The sequence below is a fragment of the Mustelus asterias genome, chromosome 6 (assembly GCF_964213995.1).
Source record: "Mustelus asterias chromosome 6, sMusAst1.hap1.1, whole genome shotgun sequence".
Taxonomy (NCBI): domain Eukaryota; kingdom Metazoa; phylum Chordata; class Chondrichthyes; order Carcharhiniformes; family Triakidae; genus Mustelus; species Mustelus asterias.
Window position 1 is genome coordinate 165,038 of NC_135806.1, and position 23,242 is coordinate 188,279.

The following is a 23,242-nucleotide window of genomic DNA, read 5'->3' on the forward strand; positions in this document are numbered from 1 at the left end:
ATCATTATCCCCGGACTCCTAAACTCAATCCCTCGATTGATAAAGGCCAGCACACCATACGCCTTCTTAACCACCTCCTCCATCTGCGGGGCCGATTTTAGAGTCCTATGGACCCGGACCCCAAGGTCCTTCTGATCCTCCACAGTACTAAGAGTCTTTCCCTTTATATTGTACTCCTACATCCCATTTGACCTGCCAAAATGGACCACTACGCATTTATCTGGGTTGAAGTCCATCTGCCACTTCTCCGCCCAGTCTTGCATCCTATCTATGTCCCTCTGTAACTTCTGACATCCCTCCAGACTATCCACAACCCCACCAACCTTCGTGTCATCGGCAAACTTACCAACCCATCCCTCCACTTCCTCATCCAGGTCATTTATGAAAATGACAAACAGCAAGGGTCCCAGAACAGATCCCTGGGGCACACCACTGGTGACCGACCTCCATTTAGAAAAAGACCCATCTATACACACTCTCTGCCTCCTTTGGGCAAGCCAGTTCTGAATCCACAGGGCAGCAGCCCCTTGGATCCCATGCCCTCTCACTTTTTCTAGAAGCCTTGCATGAGGGATCTTATCGAACGCCTTGCTAAAATCCATATAAACCACATCTACCGCTTTCCCTTCGTCAATGTGTTCAGTCACATTTTCGAAGAACTCCACCAGGCTTGTAAGGCACGATCTGCCTTTGACAAAGCCGTGCTGAGTATTCTTGAGCATACTAAACCTCTCTAAATGCTCATAAATCTTGTCCCTCATGATCTTCTCGATCAGTTTACCAACCACTGAGGTTAGACTCACCGGTCGGTAATTTCCTGGGCTATCCCTATTCCCCTTCTTGAAAATAGGAACCACATCCGCAATCCTCCAATCCTCCGGCACCTCTTCCATCTCCATCGACGACGCAAAGGTCATCGCCAGAGGCTCTGCAATCTTTTCCTTCGTCTCCCACAGTAACCTGGGGTACATCCCATCCGGACCCGGCGACTTATCTAACTTGATGCCATTCAAAGATTCCAGCACAACCTCTTTGTTAAAGTCCACATACTCAATCTTTTCAGTTCACCGCAAGACCACAGTACATCCACCCAGGTCCTTCTCCTCCGTGAAAACCGAGGCAAAATACTCATTAAGCACCTCTGCCATTTCTACTGGTTCCGTATTGATTTTCCCGCCTTCACCTTTTATAGGCCCTATTCCTTCACGTCTCATCTTTTTACTCTTCACATATTTATAGAACGCCTTAGGGTTTTCCTTAATTCTACTTGCCAAGGCCTTCTCATGACCCCTTCTGGCTCTCCTAATTCCCTCCTTTAGTCCCTTCGTACAAGCCGTATACTCATCTAGATCCCTATCTTCGCCAAGCTCTCTGAACCTTTTGTACGCTTTCCTTTTCTTCTCGACTAGGTCCCGCACAGCTTTCATGCACCACGGTTCCTCTAACCTACCAACTCCTCCCTGTCTGCTTGGAACATTGTCCTGTAGAACCCTCGACAGACATTCCTTGAAAAACTGCCACCTCTCTTCAGTACATTTCCCCGAGAATACCTCCTTCCAATTTACTCCTCTAATTTCCCCTTACTCCATATAAACGCTTTCCTAGCTTGCCTGATCCTCTCTTTTTCTGTGGAGGAACAGAGAGATCTTGGGGTCCATATCCACAGATCTATAAAGGTTGTCACTCAAGTGGATAGAGCTGTGAAGAAGGCCTATAGTGTGTTAGGTTTTATTAACAGGGGGTTGGAGTTTAAGAGCTGTGGGGTTATGCTGCAACTGTACAGGACCTTGGTGAGACCACATTTGGAATATTGTGTGCAGTTCTCGTCACCTCACTATAAGAAGTGGAAGCGCTGGAAAGGGTGCAGAGGAGATTTACCAGGATGCTGCCTGGTTTGGAGGGTAGGTCTTATGAGGAAAGGTTGAGGGAGCTAGGGCTGTTCTCTCTGGAGCGGAGGAGGCTGAGGGGAGACTTAATAGAGGTTTATAAAATGATGAAGGGGATAGATAGAGTGAACGTTCAAAGACTATTTCCTCGGGTGGATGGAGCTATTACAAGGGGGCATAACTATAGGGTTCATGGTGGGAGATATAGGAAGGATATCAGAGGTAGGTTCTTTACACAGAGAGTGGTTGGGGTGTGGAATGGACTGCCTGCAGTGATAGTGGAGTCAGACACTTTAGGAACATTTAAGCGGTTATTGGATAGGCACATGGAGCACACCAGGATGATAGGGAGTGGGATAGCTTGATCCTGGTTTCAGATAAAGCTCGGCACAACATCGTGTGCCGAAGGGCCTATTTTGTGCTGTACTGTTCTATGTTCTATGTTTTTCCAATGCAAGCATAAAGGAGATAGAGTTATGATCGCTATCCCCAAGATGATCTCCCACCGAGAGATCTGACACCTGTCCAGGCTCATTGGTCAGTATCAGATCAAGTACAGCCTCTCCTCTTGTAGGCTTGTCCACATGCTGTGTCAGGAAACCCTCCTGAACACACCTAATGAACTCCTCCCCATCCAATCCCCTTACCCTTGGGATATTCCAATCTATGTTTGGGAAATTAAAGTCTCCCATCACAACAACTCTGCTGTTATTGCAACTCTCCAGGATCTGTTTCATTATCTGCTCCTCCACCTCCCTGTCACTATTGGGCGGCCTATAGAAAACTCCCAGCAAAGTGATCGACCCCTTCCCACTCCGAACTTCCACCCACAGAGACTCTGTAGACAATCCCTCCACAGCATACACCTTCTCTACAGCTGTGACACTATCCCTGATCAGCAGTGCCACTCCACCCCCTCTCTTGCCTCCCTCCCTGTCCTTCCTGAAACATCTGAATCCCGGCACCTGTAGTATCCAGTCCTGTCCCTGAGACATCCAAATCTCCATAATGGCCACCACATCACACTTCCAGGAATCAATCCACGCTCTGAGCTCATCCCCTTTATTCACTATACTCCTGGCATTAAACTAAACACATCTCAATCCTTTGGTCCGAGCTCTCCCCTTCTCTATCCCCCGTCCATCCTCCTTCTTGCACCGTCCATAACCCTTCTCTGTTTGCAAGCTAACTTCCTCGCTCCCAGTCACCTCGTCTTGATCCTCTCCCCCCAATCTATCTAGTTTAAACTCTCCCCAGTAGCTTTAGCCAACCTTCCCGCCAGGATATTGGTCCCCCTGGGATTCAAGTGCCACCCGTTTTTTGTGTACAGGTCACACCTGCCCCTAAAGAGGTCCCAATGGTCCAGGAACCTGAATCCCTGCCCCCTGCACCAGTCCCTCAGCCACACATTCACCCTCCACCTCACTCCATTCCTGCCCTCACCCTCCCGTGGCGCAGGCAGCAATCCTGAGATTACGACCTTTGCTTTCCTCCTTCTCAGCTGTCTCCCTAATTCCCTAGACTCTCTTTTCATGACCCCTTCCCCCTTCCTTCCCACATCAGCGGTACGAATATGTACTGCTACCTCCGGCTCCTCTCCCTCCCCCCTCAGGATTTCTGGGACTTGACCAGCGACATCCTGGATCCCGGCCCCAGGGAGGCAGACTACCATGCGAGACTCCCGCCTGCCTCCCCAAAAACGCCTGTCCGACCCCCTTACTGTCGAGTCCCCGATTAACATTGCCTTCCTCCCCTTTTCCTTAGCCCTCTGAGTAACAGGGCTGGACTCCACTCCGGAGACACGGCCCCTGCTGCTTCTCCCAGGTGGGCTGTCCCCCCCAGCAGTACTCAGGCAGGAGTACTTGTTGTGTCGGGGCACATCCACCAGGGTGCTCTCAATCACCCGAGCTTTATCCTTCCTGGCTGTCACCCACTTGGCCTCCACCCGTGGCCCTGGTGTGACCACCTGATGATAGCTCTTGTCTATCACCTCCTCATTCTCCCTTAACAGCCTAAGATCCTGGAGCTGCACTTCCAGCTCCTTAACAGGGCCCCTCAGGAACCGCAGCTCGACACACCCCTCACAGATGTGGATGTCCAGGAGGCCAGGTGCCTCCAGGACCTCCCACATCCTACACTGGGAACAACACACTGGCTTCACACTCATATTTGCTCCTTTATACCAAGGTACACAAAGAAAAGTAAATAAGAATTAAAAACTTATCCCTGCTCGCCCTGTCCCCCGAAGCCCTGTGAGCCAAAGCCCTTATAGCTCACGCTCTGCTCCCTACTCACTACGCTGCCCGCTCCGGATGCTGCCTGCTGTATACTGCAGCCTACCTTTTATACTTTGCGTGCTTAAAAAATCCTTCCCAGACTCCTTAGCAGCCCACTTCCGGTTTTCAGTTTAAAATTAAGAAAAATACTACTACAAAAATAAAGGCAAAAAAAACACACCAACTGACTAAATAAATAAATAAATCTCTCACCAGCACTCCTGCCACAAATCACTCCCTCTTTGCTTGCTCCAGTAGAACAATGAGTTCTCCTTAAGTTCCTCCTTAACTCATCCTAACTTTGTTCCCCCTTATTTTGAGGCCATGCCCCCTAGTTCTAGTTTCACCCGCCAGTGGAAACAACCTCCCTGCTTCTACCTTATCTATTCCCTTCATAATCTTAAATGTTACTATAAGATCTCCCCTCATTCTTCTGAATTCCAATGAGTTTAAAAGTAAAGTTTATTTATTAGTCACTAGTAGGCTTACATTAACACTGCAATGTAGTAACTGTGAAAATCCCTGATTCGCCACACTCCAGCGCCTGTTCAGGTGCACTGAGGGAGAATTTAGCATGGCCAATGCACCCAACCAGCACGTCTTTCAGACTGTGGGAGGAAACCGGAGCACCCGGAGGAAACCCACATTTCGGATAATGCGGGAACTCAATAATTACATTGTGCCTTGCATCCATCATATATGTCAGTGTTGTTTTATTTTGTTGGTTAATTGGCACCACTGGAGAATGAAGCAATTTCTCCATTTCATACGACAGTATTTTGAAGTATTCCCAATCCAAGGTGAGGGAATGAAAAGTTGGGAGAAAAGGGAAAGTTTGGTATTAGCAATGAGTAAATTTGACCTGAATGATGTGTGACAGCATTGTGTGAACAGTAGTGACACTTACCAGATTTCTCTTCTGTTAGTCTTGGTAAAATTGAACTATTTAACATCTGATCTGTCACACACAATCAATACGCTGACTAAAGTAGGCGTCACTATCTGAACTGACATGTTGATTTGACTTAAACAATGCACCTCCCCCAGCACACCATCATATCCCCCCTCACCCCTCCCATCCTGCTGGAGACCAAACGCGTTTGAGTGGATGATATTGGTGCTGTGGTGATCAGTGCACTTTATCAATAACAATTTGTTCATGAGGCTAGCTAACAACAAAAACACTATTTATTGGGTAGAAGTAGCAAATCCATTGGAAAATTCGGCAGTCGGCAGATTTCCAAATGGAAAATTCAACTCTGGATTTTGCTTCGTAACATTTTAACATCACACTTCAAGATCAAGTGATTTGGATATAGGAATTATGGGCATTTCAATTAGCTGGAATCAATGCTGTGGTTATATTTGGGATCAAACGCTGATTAAAATGTCGAATGCAATGGTTGTCTTTGGTGATTCACCATCAAATGTTAAAATTCTGTTGCTAAGATGATGGCCCAGACCTTCTAGCCTCTGGGTCGTCAAAAATTGGACGTAAGACCCAAGGTGGGCTGTATGATCCTGTGTAAATCCCAATGTACTGACTTTGTGGGAATTATGCTGGAAGATTGAACTTCTGAAATGCAATTTCTCCCAGTACCCTGGAAATGTAAGACAGAAACAATCTAGTCCAACCCCAGAGTAACTACAGATCTGATAATGCATCGCTCACACTGACTCCCCCCTTCCCCCCCGACTACCCTCCCAACCCACCTACTCGCCCACTCTGCCCAGCTACCACCCTACCCACTTACCTTATCATCGTACCAACTTTCACATCCACACACTCACTCATTCAGTAACTTGGAGAAGCTTCGAGACCTTTTAACACTGGCCACAATACTGCTGCAAAAAGGGGGCATGGCTTCTGGGCAGATTCTTTTTGATGTTCCATAGATTTCTTGCATTGAGGCAATTCTACAGGATCTCCCGTTGTACACTGGGGCAGAAAAATCATCTGTAGGCAAATGGCTGGTTTGTAGCCTGAGCAGGTGCACAGCCCGGGCTCTGATGTCGACTGGACGATTTGGGCCGATGAATATTTTAGCTATGCTTGGTTTGAGTTTTCAATAAGGCATCACCTGCTTTGTTTGACTAATTAACTATTTTAATGACATGACAGAAGGAATTGAAAATAAATCTTGGGATTGAACACCTGTGGAGTGGCCGATTGGAGTTGGACTTCTTACCTGGAAGTCCAATTGCCCTTTTCTCACCTGACTCAGGCTGAGTGAAAACTGTCCAGTGCATTGCATCCCTGAGGCTTTGGGTCAAAGGCTGGAGGGTTAGATGTAAGAAAGCCATGCACTTTTGTTTTGGCACTGGCTGCCATAAGGTTAAACATCCAGCTCCCTTCCAGAGGCAGGGAGAGGTTAAATTTATCAGCTAAATGGGTAGGTTTGGGGCGGTGTTGGTGCGTGAGGAGATGGGGGCATAGGTTGGCTGGGGCGGTTAGATAGGTCAGGGGGGTGCGGGAGGGTTGGATGGTTCCCCCTCCCAATTCTGGAGTTGGCTGCATTGACCTTACAGTCAATGTTGGCTTAGAACATTTGTACAGTCCCAGCAGTGTGGCATTGAATGCAACAGGAGTAGTGCAGCACTATGGCAGACAGGCTGTGTTTTCTGTACTCACTTTGTAGCAAACTGAGGTCTGACTTGTGGATGCTGCTCATTTTCAAATTAGTTTGAATCTGACGTAATTTTCCGCTGCCGTGACGCAAGATTGGAAAGCGTGAAGAGATTCCGGCGAGCAACTGTTATAATAAGCATTCATGAGATGTTAATGAATGCAAATGACATTCATTCCAGCAGACAGTGGGAAAACCAAGCCACCTTTAACCAGTCATTGGGAGAATTTCAAATTGTTTTTACTCCAGCGGGTTTACTGCTGGATTTTGCCGGTGAGGCGGAATGGAAAAAGTTTGCCACTGTGTCTGTCTTCATGGAGGAAGATGCAAAAAATCTCCCTGAAATATTAGGAAGCCAAAGGATTAATGAGATTGAAAGAAATTAATGGGACTGAAAGTTGATAAATCCCCGGACCTGATGAACTACATCCCAGAGTTGAAAGAGGTAGCTATAGAGATAGTAGATACAGTGACAGTCATCTTCCAAAATTCTGTAGATTTTGGAAAGGTTCCCGTGGATTAGAAAATAGCAAATGTAACCATACTGTTTAAGAAAAGAAGAAGAGGGAAAACTGGGATCTGCAAACCTGCTAAGAAGAACATGGCAGACAGAATAAGATGGGAAAATGTGATGTTATCCACTTTGGTAGGAAAAATAGAAGTGCAGAATAAGTGAGGAGAGATTGGGAAGTGTTGATGTCCAATGGGACTTGGGTCTTTTTTTCATAAGTCACTGAAAGCGAACATGCAGGTGCAACAAGGACCTTTATTGCAAGGGGATTTGAGTACAAGAGTAAAGATGTCTTGCTGCAGTTGTATACTGCCTTGGTGAGACCACAACTGGAGTATTGTGTACAGTTACTTAAGGAAGGATATACTTGGCATAGAGGGAGTACAACAAAGGTTCACCAGACTGATCCCTGGGATGGCAAGATTTGCCTATGAGGAGAGATTGAGGAAACTAGGTCTGTATTCTCTGGAGTTTAGAAGAATGAGAGGTGACCTAATTGAAGTGTACAGAATTCTTACTGGGCTCAACTGGGTAGATGCAGGAAGGATGTTTCCTCTGGCTGAGGCCTCTAGAACAGAGGGCACAGCATCAGAATAAGGGGCAGGCCTTTTAGGACTGCGATGAGGAGGAATTTCTTCATTTGGAATTCTCTACCCTGGAGGAATGGGGAGACTCAGTCATGGAGCAGGTTCAAGACAGATATTGATAGATTCCTAGATACAGAATGACATTAAGGGATACGGGGTAGTGTAGGAAGATGATGATGAGATAGAAGATCAGCCATGGTCAAATTAAATGGTGGAGCAGGCTCTAGGGGCCAGTTACCTAGTCCTGCGTTTATGTACCTATACATTGAATTAGAAAATTGTGCCAATCAGAACCAGACTAGGTTTCAGTAGACTGGTGCTGATATTCCTGTGTAACCCTCTATCTCAGTGCCATTTGTAGGTACCTCCCTGTGAAAATAGAACATAGAACATAGAACAGTACAGCACAGAACAGGCCCTTCGGCCCACGATGTTGTGCCGACCTTCATCTGAAACCAAGATCAAGCTATCCCACTCCCTATCATCCTGGTGTGCTCCATGTGCCTATCCAATAACCGCTTAAATGTTTCTAAAGTGTCTGACTCCACTATCACTGCAGGCAGTCCATTCCACACCCCAACCACTCTCTGCGTAAAGAACCTACCTCTGATATCCGTCCTGTATCTCCCACCACGAACCCTATAGTTATGCCCCCTTGTAATAGCTCCATCCACCCGAGGAAATAGTCTTTGAACGTTCACTCTATCTATCCCCTTCATCATTTTATACACCTCTATTAAGTCTCCCCTCAGCCTCCTCCGCTCCAGAGAGAACAGCCCTAGCTCCCTCAACCTTTCCTCATATGACCTACCCTCCAAACCAGGCAGCATCCTGGTAAATCTCCTCTGCACTCTTTCCAGCGCTTCCACATCCTTCTTATAGTGAGGTGATCAGAACTGCACACAATATTCCAAATGTGGTCTCACCAAGGTCCTGTACAGTTGCAGCATAACCCCACGGCTCTTAAACTCCAACCCCCTGTTAATAAAAGCTAACACACTATAGGCCTTCTTCACAGCTCTATCCACTTGACTGGCAACCTTTAGAGATCTGTGGATATGGACCCCAAGATCTCTCTGTTCCTCCACAGTCTTCAGAACCCTACCTTTGACCCTGTAATCCACATTTAAATTTGTCCTACCAAAATGAATCACCTCACATTTATCAGGGTTAAACTCCATTTGCCATTTTTCAGCCCAGCTTTGCATCCTATCTATGTCTCTTTGCAGCCTACAACAGCCCTCCACCTCATCCACTACTCCACCAATCTTGGTGTCATCAGCAAATTTACTGATCCACCCTTCAGCCCCCTCCTCTAAGTCATTAATAAAAATCACAAAGAGCAGAGGACCAAGCACTGATCCCTGCGGCACACCGCTAGCAACCTGCCTCCAATCCGAAAATTTTCCATCGACCACCACCCTCTGTCTTCGGTCAGACAGCCAGTTACCTATCCAATCGGCCAACTTTCCCTCTATCCCACACCTCCTCACTTTCATCATAAGCCGACCATGGGGGACCTTATCAAACGCCTTACTAAAATCCATGTATATGACATCAACTGCCCTACCTTCATCAACACACTTAGTTACCTCCTCAAAAAATTCTATCAAATTTGTGAGGCACGACTTGCCCTTCACGAATCCGTGCTGACTATCTCGGATTAATCCGCATCTTTCTAAATGGTCGTAAATCCCATCCCTAAGGACCCTTTCCATCAATTTACCAACCACCGAAGTAAGACTAACCGGTCTATAATTACCAGGGTCCTTTCTATTCCCTTTCTTAAACAGAGGAACAACATTCGCCATTCTCCAGTCCTCTGGCACCATCCCCGTGGACAGCGAGGACCCAAAGATCAACGCCAAAGGCTCTGCAATCTCATCCCTTGCCTCCCACAGAATCCTAGGATACATTTCATCAGGCCCAGGGGACTTATCGACCTTCAGTTTATTCAAAACTGCCAAGACATCCTCCCTCCGAACATCTATTTCCTCCAGCCTATTAGCCTGGAGGAAATAGATGTTCGGAGGGAGGATGTCTTGGCAGTTTTGTATGTTTTAGTATTTTTATAACATTATCAGACCACAATATTTATTGTTGGGAGGTCTGCAACATTTCTCTCTCTCCCGACCAGCTCTTCAAAGCAAGGAGGACATTTGCAACAGAGTGCATGGGAAGAACTTGCATGTGGGGTCTTTTAACATGGGGAGGCTGTTGGGCTGCCAACATGTTTCTGGCTGATCAGGAAACTCTCTTGCTCTTAATGCCCGTCAGAGCTGGATTGAAAAGATTGACAATCTGCTTGGCAATGTTGCTAAGTGATTGAGTGGGACTTGAACTCAGAGCTTCTGGCTTAGAGGCCAGAGCACTACCCACTGTGCCACTAGACCTTGCACAGCATATATCTCTTGTCTAGCATTTCATCTTTAGAGTAGACTCCAATATAGAAGTGTCAGACTTTCTCATGCATTTCCATCCAGTGAATAGGCATTTTTAATATTTGTGTCATTTACAAACATTAATGACCAATAAATTAGGGCTCCAAAAGACAATAGAAAGGCAAATGCCTTTGGCTAAATGGTGAAAGGTTTATGGGAGTGATTATGACTTGAATTTGAATATTGTCTTTTTGCAACAGGCGCCATCGCTGTCCGCATCTTCCCACTGCGATCTTTGAGAAGATTAATAAGCCATGCTTAATTACTGAGTATGTGGAAAAATATGCTCCATATAATGATGTTCAACCCGAGGATCCTACAAACCACGGGAGAACTATCAACGGCACCAAGACAAAATGCAAAGCATCACCACATTCCGGTACTTTATCCTAATTCTGCTTAAGGTGGAAAAAATAGCTTTTCAGATTGAGTGCACTAAACCCTCCTTGGGGGTGGGGGGGGGGGGGTGGGGGGTGGGGTGGGGGTGGGGGGGTGGGGGGGGGTGGGGGGGTGGGGGGGGGGGGTGGGGGGTGGGGTGGGGTGGGGGGTGGGGGGGGGTGGGGGGGGGTGGGGGGTGGGGGGTGGGGGGGGGGGGGGGGGGGGGGGTGGGGGGGGGGTGGGGGGGTGGGGTGGGGTGGGTGGGGGGGGGTGGGGGGGGGGTGGGGGGGGTGGGGGGGGGTGGGTGGGGGTGGGGGTGGGGGGGGGTGGGTGGGGGTGGGGGGGTGGGGGTGGGGGGGCGGGGGGGGGGTGGGGGGGGGTGGGGGGTGGGGTGGTGGGTGGGGGGGGGGTGGGGGGGGTGGGGGGGGGTGGGTGGGGGGTGGGGTGGGGTGGGGGGGGGGTGGGGTGGGGGTGGGGTGGGGGGGTGGGGTGGGGGGGTGGAGGGGTGGGGGGGGGGGGTGGGGGGGGTGGGGGGGGTGGGGGGGGGTGGTGGGGGGTGGTGGGGGGTGGTGGGTGGGGGGGGTGGGGGGTGGTGGGGTGGGGGGGTGTGGGGGGTGGTGGGGTGGTGGGGGGGGTGGGGGGGTGTGGGTGGGGGGTGGGTGGGGGGTGGGGGTGGGGGGGTGGGGGGGGCGCGTGGGGAACTAGAGAGATTTAAATTTTTAATAACTTTGTTAATCGACCTGCAGGTTAGTGAGATGTGAAAATAATGGGAATTCAAGCATTCAGAATTTGTTTGTGACAGTAATATTGCAATTCTGCTGGAAATTTGAATTATTATTGATTTACAATTATAACTATTCTAATGTAATCTACTGGGTTCAAGTTGCTTGATGAATAATGAAGATATGTTTCTCAGGTGCACTTTATTCCAATCCCTTTTTTACTGTTAAATTGAAATGGGGGAAAAATCTGAACGCTTAGCATCATTTACTGATTATTTGAAAGTCGAAGAATTTAAAAGAAGTGTTATTTTTGGGAATAGATTCTGTGGAATGAAACTTAATTCCAGGCATTTCTGCTTCCAATTATCCACCAGAATTATGGTGGCTGGGACATATTTTTTGGATGTTCTTTTTTTGTATATCTTTATTTCTAAGCCTACACTTTAAAACAAACAATTGGGAAATCTCAATTTCTACCAAGATGTGTTATATTGGATTAATGAATAATGAATTAATAATGATTTTTTGAAAGATTGCTAAAAATATTACATAATGTGTAGACAGGACAGATGCACAGAGAAGTGTGAAGTGATACCTGTTTTTGGTAGGAAGAAAGAAGAAAGGCAATATAAACAAAATGGTGCAATTGTAAAGGAGGTGTAGGAACAGACAGTTATGAGGGTGTATGTATGCAAACATTAGACAACTGTTTAAAAGCAACTTAAATTCGGGATCCTTGCCTTAAGGAAATTATTCTAAAGCTTGATAAACGCTAGTTAAGTCTCAACTGGAGTATTGTGTTCAGTTCTGGGCAGCAAACTTTCAGAGAGTTGTCAAAATTTGAGGGAGGATATGGAAGAGAATGATACCAAGGATGAAGGATTTTAGTTATAGGAAGAGACTGGAAAAGCTTGGATGGTTCACCTTGGAAAGAGAGGTGTTCAAAGTTATGATGGGTTTTGATAGAATCAATAGAGACAAATACATTCCCACAGTAGAAAGGCCAGAAAAGAGAACCAGAGATGACAGCTGTGGTGTTTGGTCCTTTTAAAGGGTGACCGTCTGAAAGGGTCACATGACCCAGGCTGACAAATCAGTAACCTAACTGGGGCTTCACTACAGCTTGTCCCAGGAGCTAGATCCTAGAGTCATGTCCAGAAGCATTGAATCTGCATCACCCTGTAAATAGTTGTTTGTTAATAAATGCCTATAGTTTGTTCTTAAAGGGTGGAGCCAAGTTACTGCATTTGGCAACGAGGTAAAAAGCAGCAAGTACAATTATAAGATCATCAGCACAAAACCAATAAAAGTCAAACTTGCAAAGTAGAACAGAGCTGCAGAGATGTCTGTACTTGGAGAGTGAATCCTTTCCACTGAAATGGCACAGATTGTTACAGTGTGGGGGAAATCACTCCCCAGAGTGATCTGACACCGATTAGGGACACAAATAGCCAACGCTGATGCCCTCAGTGATCTTCCACTGTCGGAGAGTACACCCCCACCCCCCGCTACCACAAAAATCATGATAGCAACGATTTTTCTGGACACTTTGCCAATATCAGCACAACAAATCAAATTTGGACCAGCAGAGAGCCGCTATTGTCAACAATAAGACACAAAATATTAGCAGGTTGCAGAATGAAATGATTTCTGAAGATGATAAACCATACCACATTGGGAAAGCCGAGCTTAGCTGTGAGGACAGCATCATCCTATGGGGAGTGAGAGTAGTCGTCCCTGTGCCAGTGAGAGAAATGCTTCTTGCAGAGTTGTCCATCCGGACATGTCAACAATGAAGATGTTTGCCAAAAGCTGTGTTTGGTGGCCGGGTATTTATGGCGACAGTGAAGCACTGCAATCAGTATCAGTTACAGCAAAGGTCACTGGCTACAGTCCCTTTGCATCCTTGGGAATGGCCAGGTTGGCCATGGGTGTGAATCCACATAAAATAATGGTTAAAAAAAAAGGACGACATGGACCAATTGGACCGAAGAGCCTGTTTCCATGCTCTGTGACTCTATGACCATTTTTGGGCACCATGTTTCCACTATTGGTAGACGCTCACTCCAAATGGATGGAGGTATTTGAGATGAGACCCATATCTACACATGCCACAGTCAAGAACATTCGCCAGTGCTCCGTGTCCCATGGAGTATTTGAAGTACTCGTATCAGATAACTGAAATTTGGTGCTTGTGAAAGCTATTCCAAGTTTCATGTTTTTCAATAAAGCACATCAAGCCTGCACCTTACTGTCCCTCATCCAATGGACTGGCTGACAGGACAATCCAGACTCTCAAGGTCAGTTTAAAGATCAGCTGCATGTTTGACAACAGAAATAGCTCGGTTCCTCTTACCATCCAGGACCACTCTGTATTCAGTCGTTGGTATGTCTCTAGGAGAACTAGTGATGGGTCGACATCTAAGGATCAGGCTAAGCCTGGTTTCCCAAATTAAGTGAGGAGGGTAGAGGCAAGACAGTGCAATCAAAAGAAGAACCATGATGCGACTAAAGATGTAAGATCATTCAAAATAGATGACCCAGTTTATGTGAAAAATTTTGGAAGTGATCCAAGTTGGGTTCTAGGAATTGTTGTGACAGGACCATTATCCTATAAATTGAGTGTAAAAGACAGGATTTTAAGGAAACATTTGGACCTTTTATGTGGACGTGAGTTGTCCCGAGAGCCAGTGTTACAGATTGATTCATTATTGCCCGAGAAGAGAAACGTCCAATTAGCCTGTGACATTGATCTGACTGAAACAGGGAGATTGAAGCATCTGTACCCAAAGAGAGAGCAAGGCCGACAGTTTCTACAGAAAGTCCCCCAACAGAAGCACCCCAGTCAGTGGAGTTACGCCGCTCTACAATGAAGCAGGAGCCACCAGAGAGAGTTTTGCTTGACTGACTAAAAGTGTTCATCGTTGTACATTGTGGGGAACTGTATAAGTTAACTATTATTCTGTGTATAAAGGAACTTCGAGGGGGAGGGATGTGGTGTCTGACCCCTTTTTATTTATTTGTCATAAATAGGTTTACATTAACACTGCAATGAAGTTACTGAGAAAATCCCCTACTTGTCACACTCCGGCGTCTGTTTGGGTACACTGAGGGAGAATTTAGCATGGCCAATGCACTTAACCAGCACATCTTTCAGAATAAGTAGTCTCACAACACCAGGTTAAAGTCCGTTGGACTACAGTTGGACTACTTACTGTGCCTACCCCAGTTCTACACCAGCAACTCCACATCATGTCTTTCAGAATGTGGGAGGAAACCCATGCAGACACAGGGAGAACATGCAGACTCCGCACAGGCAGTGACCCAAGCTGGGAATCGAAGCTGGGTCCCTGGCACTGTGAGGCGTGCTAACCACGCCCGGTAGGAGTGATCTTCTGAAAAGGTCATATGATTCGGGCTGACCAATTGGGAATAGAGTTGGGATTTCACTCAAACTTGTCAGGGCTTGTCCCAGCAGTTAGATCCTAGAGTCATGTCTGAAAGCATTGAATTTGCATCACCCTGTAAATAGTTGTTGTTAATTAATAAACATCTTTAGTTTGTTTGTAACTGTTGCAGCCAAATTACTACAACAGCGAGTTGGGATCTGGAACAGGCTGCCTACAAGAATAGTGGAAGCAGATTCAATCATATCTTTCAAAAGGAAATTGATTGAATAAAGAGAAAATATTTTCAGACTATAGGTTTGGAGCAGGGGATTGGGGATTAGTAACTGGTTAGCAAAGTGCTAGTATTGTGACAATGTGTTGAATGGCCTCTTTCTGTGTTGTATAATTGTATTATTATCTGTGAGAAAAAAGTAAGAATATTTTGTTATTTGTCAACAAGTTGATTAAATACATAGAACAGAATCTCCAGCGTATATGCGCTGATATAAAGGGCAGGACTTCACAGCCTCACTCGTCCTGAAACCGTTAAATCCCATCCAAGGTAAATGGACCTTCCCATTGTCCTTCCCATTGTCCTTCCCTTGGCCACCCCAATTCCCACAGCAGACGGGGTGGTAAAATTAGAGTCAAACTCTGATTATAATGTGGCCAATGTTTGAATATGTGAAGATTAGGGAAATATTATAGAGTCATAGAGTCTTAGAGGTTTACAGCATAGAAACAGGCCCTTCGGCCCAACTTGTCCATGCCACCCTTTTTTTTAAACCCCTAAACTAATCCCAATTTCCCCCATTTGGCCCATATCCCTCTATTCCCATCGTACCCATGTAACTATCTAAATACTTTTATTAAAAGACAAAACTGTACCCGCCTCTACTGCTACTGATATAGATCAGTTGGAGACTTGGGCGGAGAGATGGCAGATGGAGTTTAATCCAGACAAATGTGAGGTAATGCATTTTGGAAGGTCTAATACAGATAGGAAATATACAGTAAATGGCAGAACCCTTAGGAGTATTGATAGGCAAAGGGATCTGGATGTACAGATACACAGGTCATTGAAAGTGGCAGTGCAGGTGGAGAAGGTAATTAAGAAGGCATACGGCATGCTTGCTTTCATCAGCCGGGGTATTGAGTTTAAAAATTGGCAAGTCATGTTGCAGCTTTATAGAACCTTAGTTAGGCCGCACTTGGAATATCGTTTTCAATTGTGGTCGCCACACTACCAGAAGGATGTGGAGGCTTTGGAGAGGGTACAGAAAAGATTTACCAGGATGTTGCCTGGTATTGCCTTGGGGGCGGCACGGTAGCACAGTGGTTAGCGCTGCTGCTTCACAGCTCCAGGGACCTGGGTTCGATTCCCGGCTCGGGTCATTGTCTGTGTGGAGTTTGCACATTCTCCTCGTGTCTGCGTGGGTTTCCTCCGGGTGCTCCGGTTTCCTCCCACAGTCCAAAGATGTGCGGGTTAGGTTGATTGGCCAGGCTAAAAAAATGCCCCTTAGTGTCCTGGGATGTGGGGATTAGCAGGTAAAATATGTAGGGATATGGGGGTAGGGCCTGGGTGGGATTGTGGTCGGTGCAGACTCGATGGGCCAAATGGCCTCTTTCTGTACTGTAGGGTTCCTATGATTTCTATGATATGGAGGGCATTAGCTATGAGGAGAGGTTGGAGAAACTTGGTTTGTTCTCACTGGAGTGACGGAGGTTGAGGGGAGACCTGATTGACGTCTGCAAGATTGAGAGGCATGGACAGAGTGGATAGTCAGAAGCTTTTTCCCAGGGTGGAAGAGTCAATTACTAGGGGGCATAGGTTTAAGGTGTGAGGGGCAAGGTTTAAAGGAGATGTATGAGGCAGATTTTTTACACAGAGGGTGGTGAGTGCCTGGAACTCGTTGTCGGGGGAGGTAGTGGAAGCGGATACTGTAGTGACTTTTAAGGGGCATCTTGACAAGTACATGAATGGGATGGGAATAGAGGGATATGGTCCCCGGAAGGGTAGGGGGTTTTAGTTAAGTCAGGCAGCATGGTCGGTGCAGGCTTGGAGGGCCGAAGGGCCTGTTCCTGTGCTGTAATTTTCTTTGTTCTGTGTTCTTCTACCTCTGGCAGCTTGTTCCAGACACTCACCACCCTCTGTGTGAAAAAAGTACCCCTCTGGACACTTTTGTATCTCTCCCCTCTCAACTTAAACCTATGCCCTCTAGTTTTAGACTCTCCTACCTTTGGGAAAAGATATTGACTATCTAGCTGATCTGTGCCCTCATTATTTTAAAGACCTCTATAAGATCACCCCTAAGCCTCCTATGCTCCAGAGAAAAAAGTCCCAGTCTATCCAGCCTCTCCTTAAAACTCAAACCATCAAGTCCTGGTAGCATCCTAGTAATTTTTGTCTGCACTCTTTCTAGTTTAATAATATCCTTTCTATAATAGGGTGACCAGAACTGTACACATTTTTCCAAGTGTGGCCTTACCAATGTCTTGTACAACCTCAACAAGACATCCCAACTCCTGTATTCAATGTTCTGACCGATGAAACCAAGCATGCGGAATGCCTTCTTCACCACTCTGTCCACCTGTGACTCCACTTTCAAGGAGCTATGAACCCCTAGATCTCTTTGTTCTGTAACTCTCCCCAACGCCCTACCATTAACTGAGTAAGTCCTGCACTGGTTCAATCTACCAAAATGCATCACCTCGCATTTATCTAAATTAAACTCCATCTGCCATTCGTCAGTCCAATGGCCCAATTGATCAAGATCCCGATGCAATTGGAGATAACTTTCTTCACTGTCCACTATGCCACCAACCTTGGTGTCATCTGCAAACTTACTAACCATGCCTCCTATATTCTCAACCAAATCATTAATATTTCACATTAATATTTCACATGCAGTGTGCGGGGTAATTCACAAATCAGTCACAAAGGAGTTGAGGCCAGTGCAGAACAAGATGTAAATTGTCCATGTGACACTATTCTCACAGTTTATCATTCCTGAAAAAAGCAGGGACAAAAATCAGGTAACATTCTGTATTTTTTTAAAATTAGCTTGGCATTTTCTGAATTAATCACCAGTCCAGTGGTTCTGCATTGCAAAGGTCAAACGTTGTGACTCTGTAGCTTTGGCTGAGATTTGGGGAATGTCCATCCAGCCTCAGTCATAGATTACTGAGTTCATACATTTCTCATTCTAACACTTGCAATGGCAATAACCTTTATATCAAAGCTTTCAGTACATTCAACAATTGTGCATCATGTCATTGTCCTGTTAGCAAAAAATATCCAATTGATCATCTGTCAAGGTGGAGAATGTTGGGGTGGAGGAGGGGAGGGCGTCGGGGACGAGGTGGAGGGTGTTGGGGTGGTGTTGGAGAGGGTGTCGGGGACAAGGTGGAGGGTGTTGGGGTGGAGGAGGGGAGGGCGTCGGGGACGAGGTGGAGGGTGTTGGGGTGGAGGAGGGGAGGGTGTCGGGGACGAGGTGGAGGGTGTTGGGGTGGTGTTGGAGAGGGTGTCGGGGACAAGGTGGAGGGTGTTGGGGTGGTGTTGGAGAGGGTGTCAGGGACAAGGTGGAGGGTGTTGGGGTTGGGTTGTTTCATGTACAAGGATAGCAGTCTTTATCAGTATCTGCTGCTGCATGAGGCTTTATTGAACTGCTTGAAGTGGCAGCCTGCAGTGCTTGCCTCATGGCAGAGTCACCTGACTATGGCAAGCCAGTTAGTAGTACAAGATTGCAGGAGAGGGTGTTGGGGCTGGGATTGGAGTGAAGGGGGGGCTGGTGGGGGCAGGAGTGGAGCATTTGTGTGAGGTGAATAAAGGTCTTAGGGTGAATTATGTACAAGAAGTCAGTTACTATTTTAGATTTTGTCTCCCATTTGATTCTTGTTGTTTGAGAGATGAAATATTTTCCATCCTGTGAATTTTCACCTTTTCTGAAATGGCATAATGAATTTTTATTTGGACTAGCCTGCAGAGTATGATCACAGCAGCACACTGGGTAAGATTTCTTGCGCAGTATGTAACCTGTCTCTCATGGAGACTGAACTCCTTACTTGTGATGAGTCTTTGCAGTAGCTCTCTCTGCGTGTTTTTGGGAGGGAAATAACAAGTCTGCTGCAATTACTTTTTTGGCACTTAACTAAAGCAAAACAAAATACTGTCATTCCAGCTCGCATTGTCTCTGTGCCAGAACACCAGAGAAAATCAGACTGTTTATTCTGAATCAGTGTCATATTTCTGTCATTATTTGAGCTTACCCTCTGCTATCCACAGGGCTGATTATAAACCACACGATATCCAGCCTAGGCCAGGAAAGGTTAGCGAAGAATTCAGACAACCACAAGGAGCGATGAATTTGGATACCACTTACAAACGAGATTTTAACCTGCACTCTATTCAACCGGTAGCTCCAGCTCGACCATTAGAACAAAAGATTATCTCAACGGCAAAGATGGAAACAATCCCTACTTACAGAGGTATGTCAATGAAAAATGTAACAACAACTTGCATTTATATAAAATCTTTAACGTAATGACATCTCTCAAAGTGCTGGATGCATTATCAAATAAAATTTAAGATTGAGCCATACAAAAAGTATTAGTGCCAATGAACAAAGAGGTAGGTGTCAAAAAGCTTCTTAAAGGAAGAGAGAGGTGGAGAGATTTAAGGAGGGAATTCCAGCGTCTAGGGCTTCAGCAGCCTGAAGGTGCAGCCACCAATCGTGGAGCAGTTAAAATCTGGAATGCTCAGGAAGCCAAAGGTTGTGCAGTTGGAGAAGGTTCAGAGATCAGGAGGCATTTCTGGCCTAACACCGACATGGGAGCAGCATCAGGACAATTACACAACACAACCTTCTGGGCAGCAAGGTTGATGCGCTATCAATAAGGCGAAAGACTACCGATATGCCAATATAAGTGTAGGCTTTTATTCACAACAGAATCAGGAGCAGATCCCAACAAATAGCCGACCTGGACTGAACAAGGGGGAGGAGACAGCCACCTTTATACTAGGTGCTGAGGGGAGGAACCAAACTGGAAGGGGATGTGTCCAGGTATGACAAACACACACAACGGTGGTCCATATAGGACAAAGGCACAACTGAGGTCCACCACAAAGGTACAGGCAATAACAGTGCTCTTCCCAGTGCTGCCTGTATTCTTAACAGAACCAGATTAAAAACTGCAGCAGATAAAATGGTTGCTATTTACTTACCATAACTGGATAAAAGGAATAATTTGGAGCTGGTAGGCAGAATGTTCTCTTCTCTATTGATTTGACTTCCAAAATATCTTCTGTGACATTTAAAACTATCAGGTTGGAGTGTCCTCTATTGTGTTTTTATTAAGAATTATAAACAATATCTTTCTCTTTCAGATCATTATAAACAATGGGAACTTTCTAAAAGAGAATCATCTAAACCAGAATATACTTTCAAAATACCTTTGATCAAGTTTGCAAATACAACCACTTTTCAAGATGACTACTCTGTCAAAATCCCAGCTCCCAAAGAGAGCTTTAAACCTCCAAATGCAACCAGGTTATCAGACATGCCCTTTGATGACATGACCAACTACCGGCAGCATTACATACCATATACACATGAGCCCAGGAAAAGACGTGAACATGAGCAATATAAACCAAATGATGACCCTTTTGATGATCTTACTACTCACAGGAGAGATTTCAAAGGGCAGATAGGAGAGCTGGCTGTACCTATTCATCCTCCATGCACCAAAATCAACACCAATAGGCAGTTTTATGACTTGACTGAATTTCGTGATAAGTACCGAACTTGGACTGTGGACCCACCAACAATTCATAAGGCTGTACAATTTGTGGCCCCTGAAGGCAAAATGAATCTGAGCACCACTACTCACACAGACTACATTCAACACAAAGTCCAGCCTTTGGTTCCAGCTCGGCCTTTGCCCCAGATGAGTGAGCACAGCATTTCATTTGAAGGTCAGTCCACCATGAAGGCAGACTACAAACCTTGGGATTCCACACGGGAACCTATGATCAAGCCACGTCAAGAACTAGAGAAAGCAACTGGTCAGTTTGATGATATGACAACATTCAGGGCTCATTATGTACCTCACCAGACTAACCTGGTACACTCTTTCAAACCCCGGAACACCTACATTCCTAACACAATACCACTAGATAATGGAACCACCTATAAGTACAGTTTTACACCAAAGGCGATTGACGTGTGCCTTGCCTCATTTGCAGTACCTCCTGGTTATGAATATGTGGAGACGGATCCTCGTGGTCATAAACTGTATCGTCCTGTATCTGAAAGGGAGAATGTCCAGCCCAGATTGTCAAACAACTCCATGGATTTGATTTCAAATATTCACGCTCATCACAAAGCCACAAATGAGTTGAAAACAGGTTTCCCAACTGATGGAATAGTTGCAGCATGAAGAAAGAAAATCACCATCAACTTATTAATTGGAAATTTTAAATCATCTTTAGAACTTCTTTAGCCTGAATGAAGATATGCCGCCTTTTGTTTTATGTAGTGGCACTGGTTTTGAATTTTACTCCTGTATAAGTCTCAGCAAATCTGTAGTTCCTATGGTTGAAGACACAAGCAGACTCCCTCCCTGACAGAAACAGCATGATTTTGATTTGGCAATAACTCTTGTTCAGCTCCTGGTTCCATTCCCCCTTCAGAATGGGGTCCGACCTGCTCAATGTCTCCTCTCATCAACTTGGCTGAAAGTTTCTATTGGCAACTCCGTAAAATGAATTTTAATTCTACTGCCTTCAGTGGCACTGCTTCATACTTTATTCTGAGGATTCATGTTTAATATTTGCTTTGAAGCAAAATATTAAATGTGGCTCTATATCTCATTGCAATTTCCCATGTTATTGGAATATGGATAGTGAAGGCAGAGATCTGGAAATCATTTCAGGAAGTGGATTTTCCTGTGTGGATGAGCTACACTGAAGCAAAGATTTCTGATTAACAATGATAAAGGGTTATGGAGATTGTGTGGGTAAAAGTGTCTGATTAACCATGGCCATATTAAATGGCAGAGCAGGCTTGATGGGCTGAATGGCCTACTCCTCTTCCTATGTTACTAAGCCTATTTAGTGGCCTTTTTATGTGATGTGCAGTTTTTTGGTTCAAAACTTCCAGTAGTTGCTTTTTAATGACTTAGAAGTCAGTTTAATTGCATTTGAACAAATATTTCAAATTTGGAAATGTGGAAGAGGAGCACAAAATGCTCAAACGTTTGAAGAGAAACATTATCAAAGGGAATTTGGCCAGGAAGGAAACCAGCTTCTTAGTAATAATGATACCTGAAGTGATACATATAAATGTTATCCTACTGTTCAACTTAATCTTGTTGCTTCAATCTAAGAATAAATCACAAAGATAAATATTTTTGTATTTAGACTTTGTATTTTCTGAAAAGTGGTAGTTACTTCTAGTTTTTGTGACCTGTGCAGAAATTATTGATTGATGTCACAAAAAATCCTTGTAACTTTAAACCAGATTTCTACAGATTTCCTTTCCTTATTTGTCTCAACCCAATTAACAGTTCCTCAGTCCCTCAATTAGTTGCCTATATTTGATTAAACATTCAACTCAAAATATCTTACTTCAGTAATCTCGTTTAAGAAAAAGAGATAAACATGCTATATATCAAAGTTTTTCTTTTATATTATAAAATATTACATTATAAACTCTGAAATAGGAACCATATCAAATGACCCCATCCCCAACAAATTTGATTTGCCGTCAATCATCTTGTGCAGAAAAATGCTCTAGCATTTTAATAAGAATGGTTTTATTGGTAACTGTAGAACCTTCAGAACTCAGATTTGCTTTTAGTCTTGCCCACTTTCTCTACATTTACAATCAATATTGTAATTCCATTACTCTTATAATAAAGAATCCAAGAATAATCTGTCTTGCTACAAAATGTTTTTCCACACAATATTCTCAGGAATGTTTGTAAGTTTCCTATTATCTTGTTAATATTGTGGCTAAAATTCCTTTTATGATATACATCCGGTGGATTTGTCACTTTTTACAGGGTTTTTGGTCAGTAATGCCCCTCCCCTGTCAGTTTTAAATTTTGAGCTGAATTTTACAAGTGCATGATTTTATTACTGTCAATGATGTTAACAGCCTGACTTTAATATTGGAGATCAGCTTGCAGCTGTGTCAATGTCGAATAACTTTAAAAACTTTATAAAAAGAGCAATGTTGATTCCTGAATATTCTACTTGGCTTCTGAAATCAATGAAATGCACCTCTGTTTTGTCATCTTGTAAATTTAGAATGAGATATTTTATTGTTGTATTTTGAATTTATGTTGTGAAATTTCTAGTTTCAATTTATAAAGATTTCTGGCTGGTTCTTGGTGATACTGTCAATTGCAATCTAATAAATGT

At 44.9% G+C, this 23,242-nt stretch overlaps 1 protein-coding gene across 1 annotated transcript in view; it reads left to right on the forward strand.

Moving 5' to 3' along the window:
- Positions 1-21,255, forward strand: part of LOC144495232 (stabilizer of axonemal microtubules 2-like) — a 44,144-nt gene extending 22,889 nt beyond the window's left edge. Inside the window, exons 2-6 of the mRNA XM_078215300.1 lie at positions 6,846-6,976; positions 10,529-10,707; positions 12,655-12,751; positions 19,103-19,305; positions 20,204-21,255. Of these exons, the coding sequence (XP_078071426.1) occupies positions 6,846-6,976; positions 10,529-10,707; positions 12,655-12,751; positions 19,103-19,305; positions 20,204-21,255 (1,662 nt within the window). The remainder of the gene's footprint in view (positions 1-6,845; positions 6,977-10,528; positions 10,708-12,654; positions 12,752-19,102; positions 19,306-20,203) is intronic.
- Positions 21,256-23,242: the final 1,987 nt, after the last annotated feature.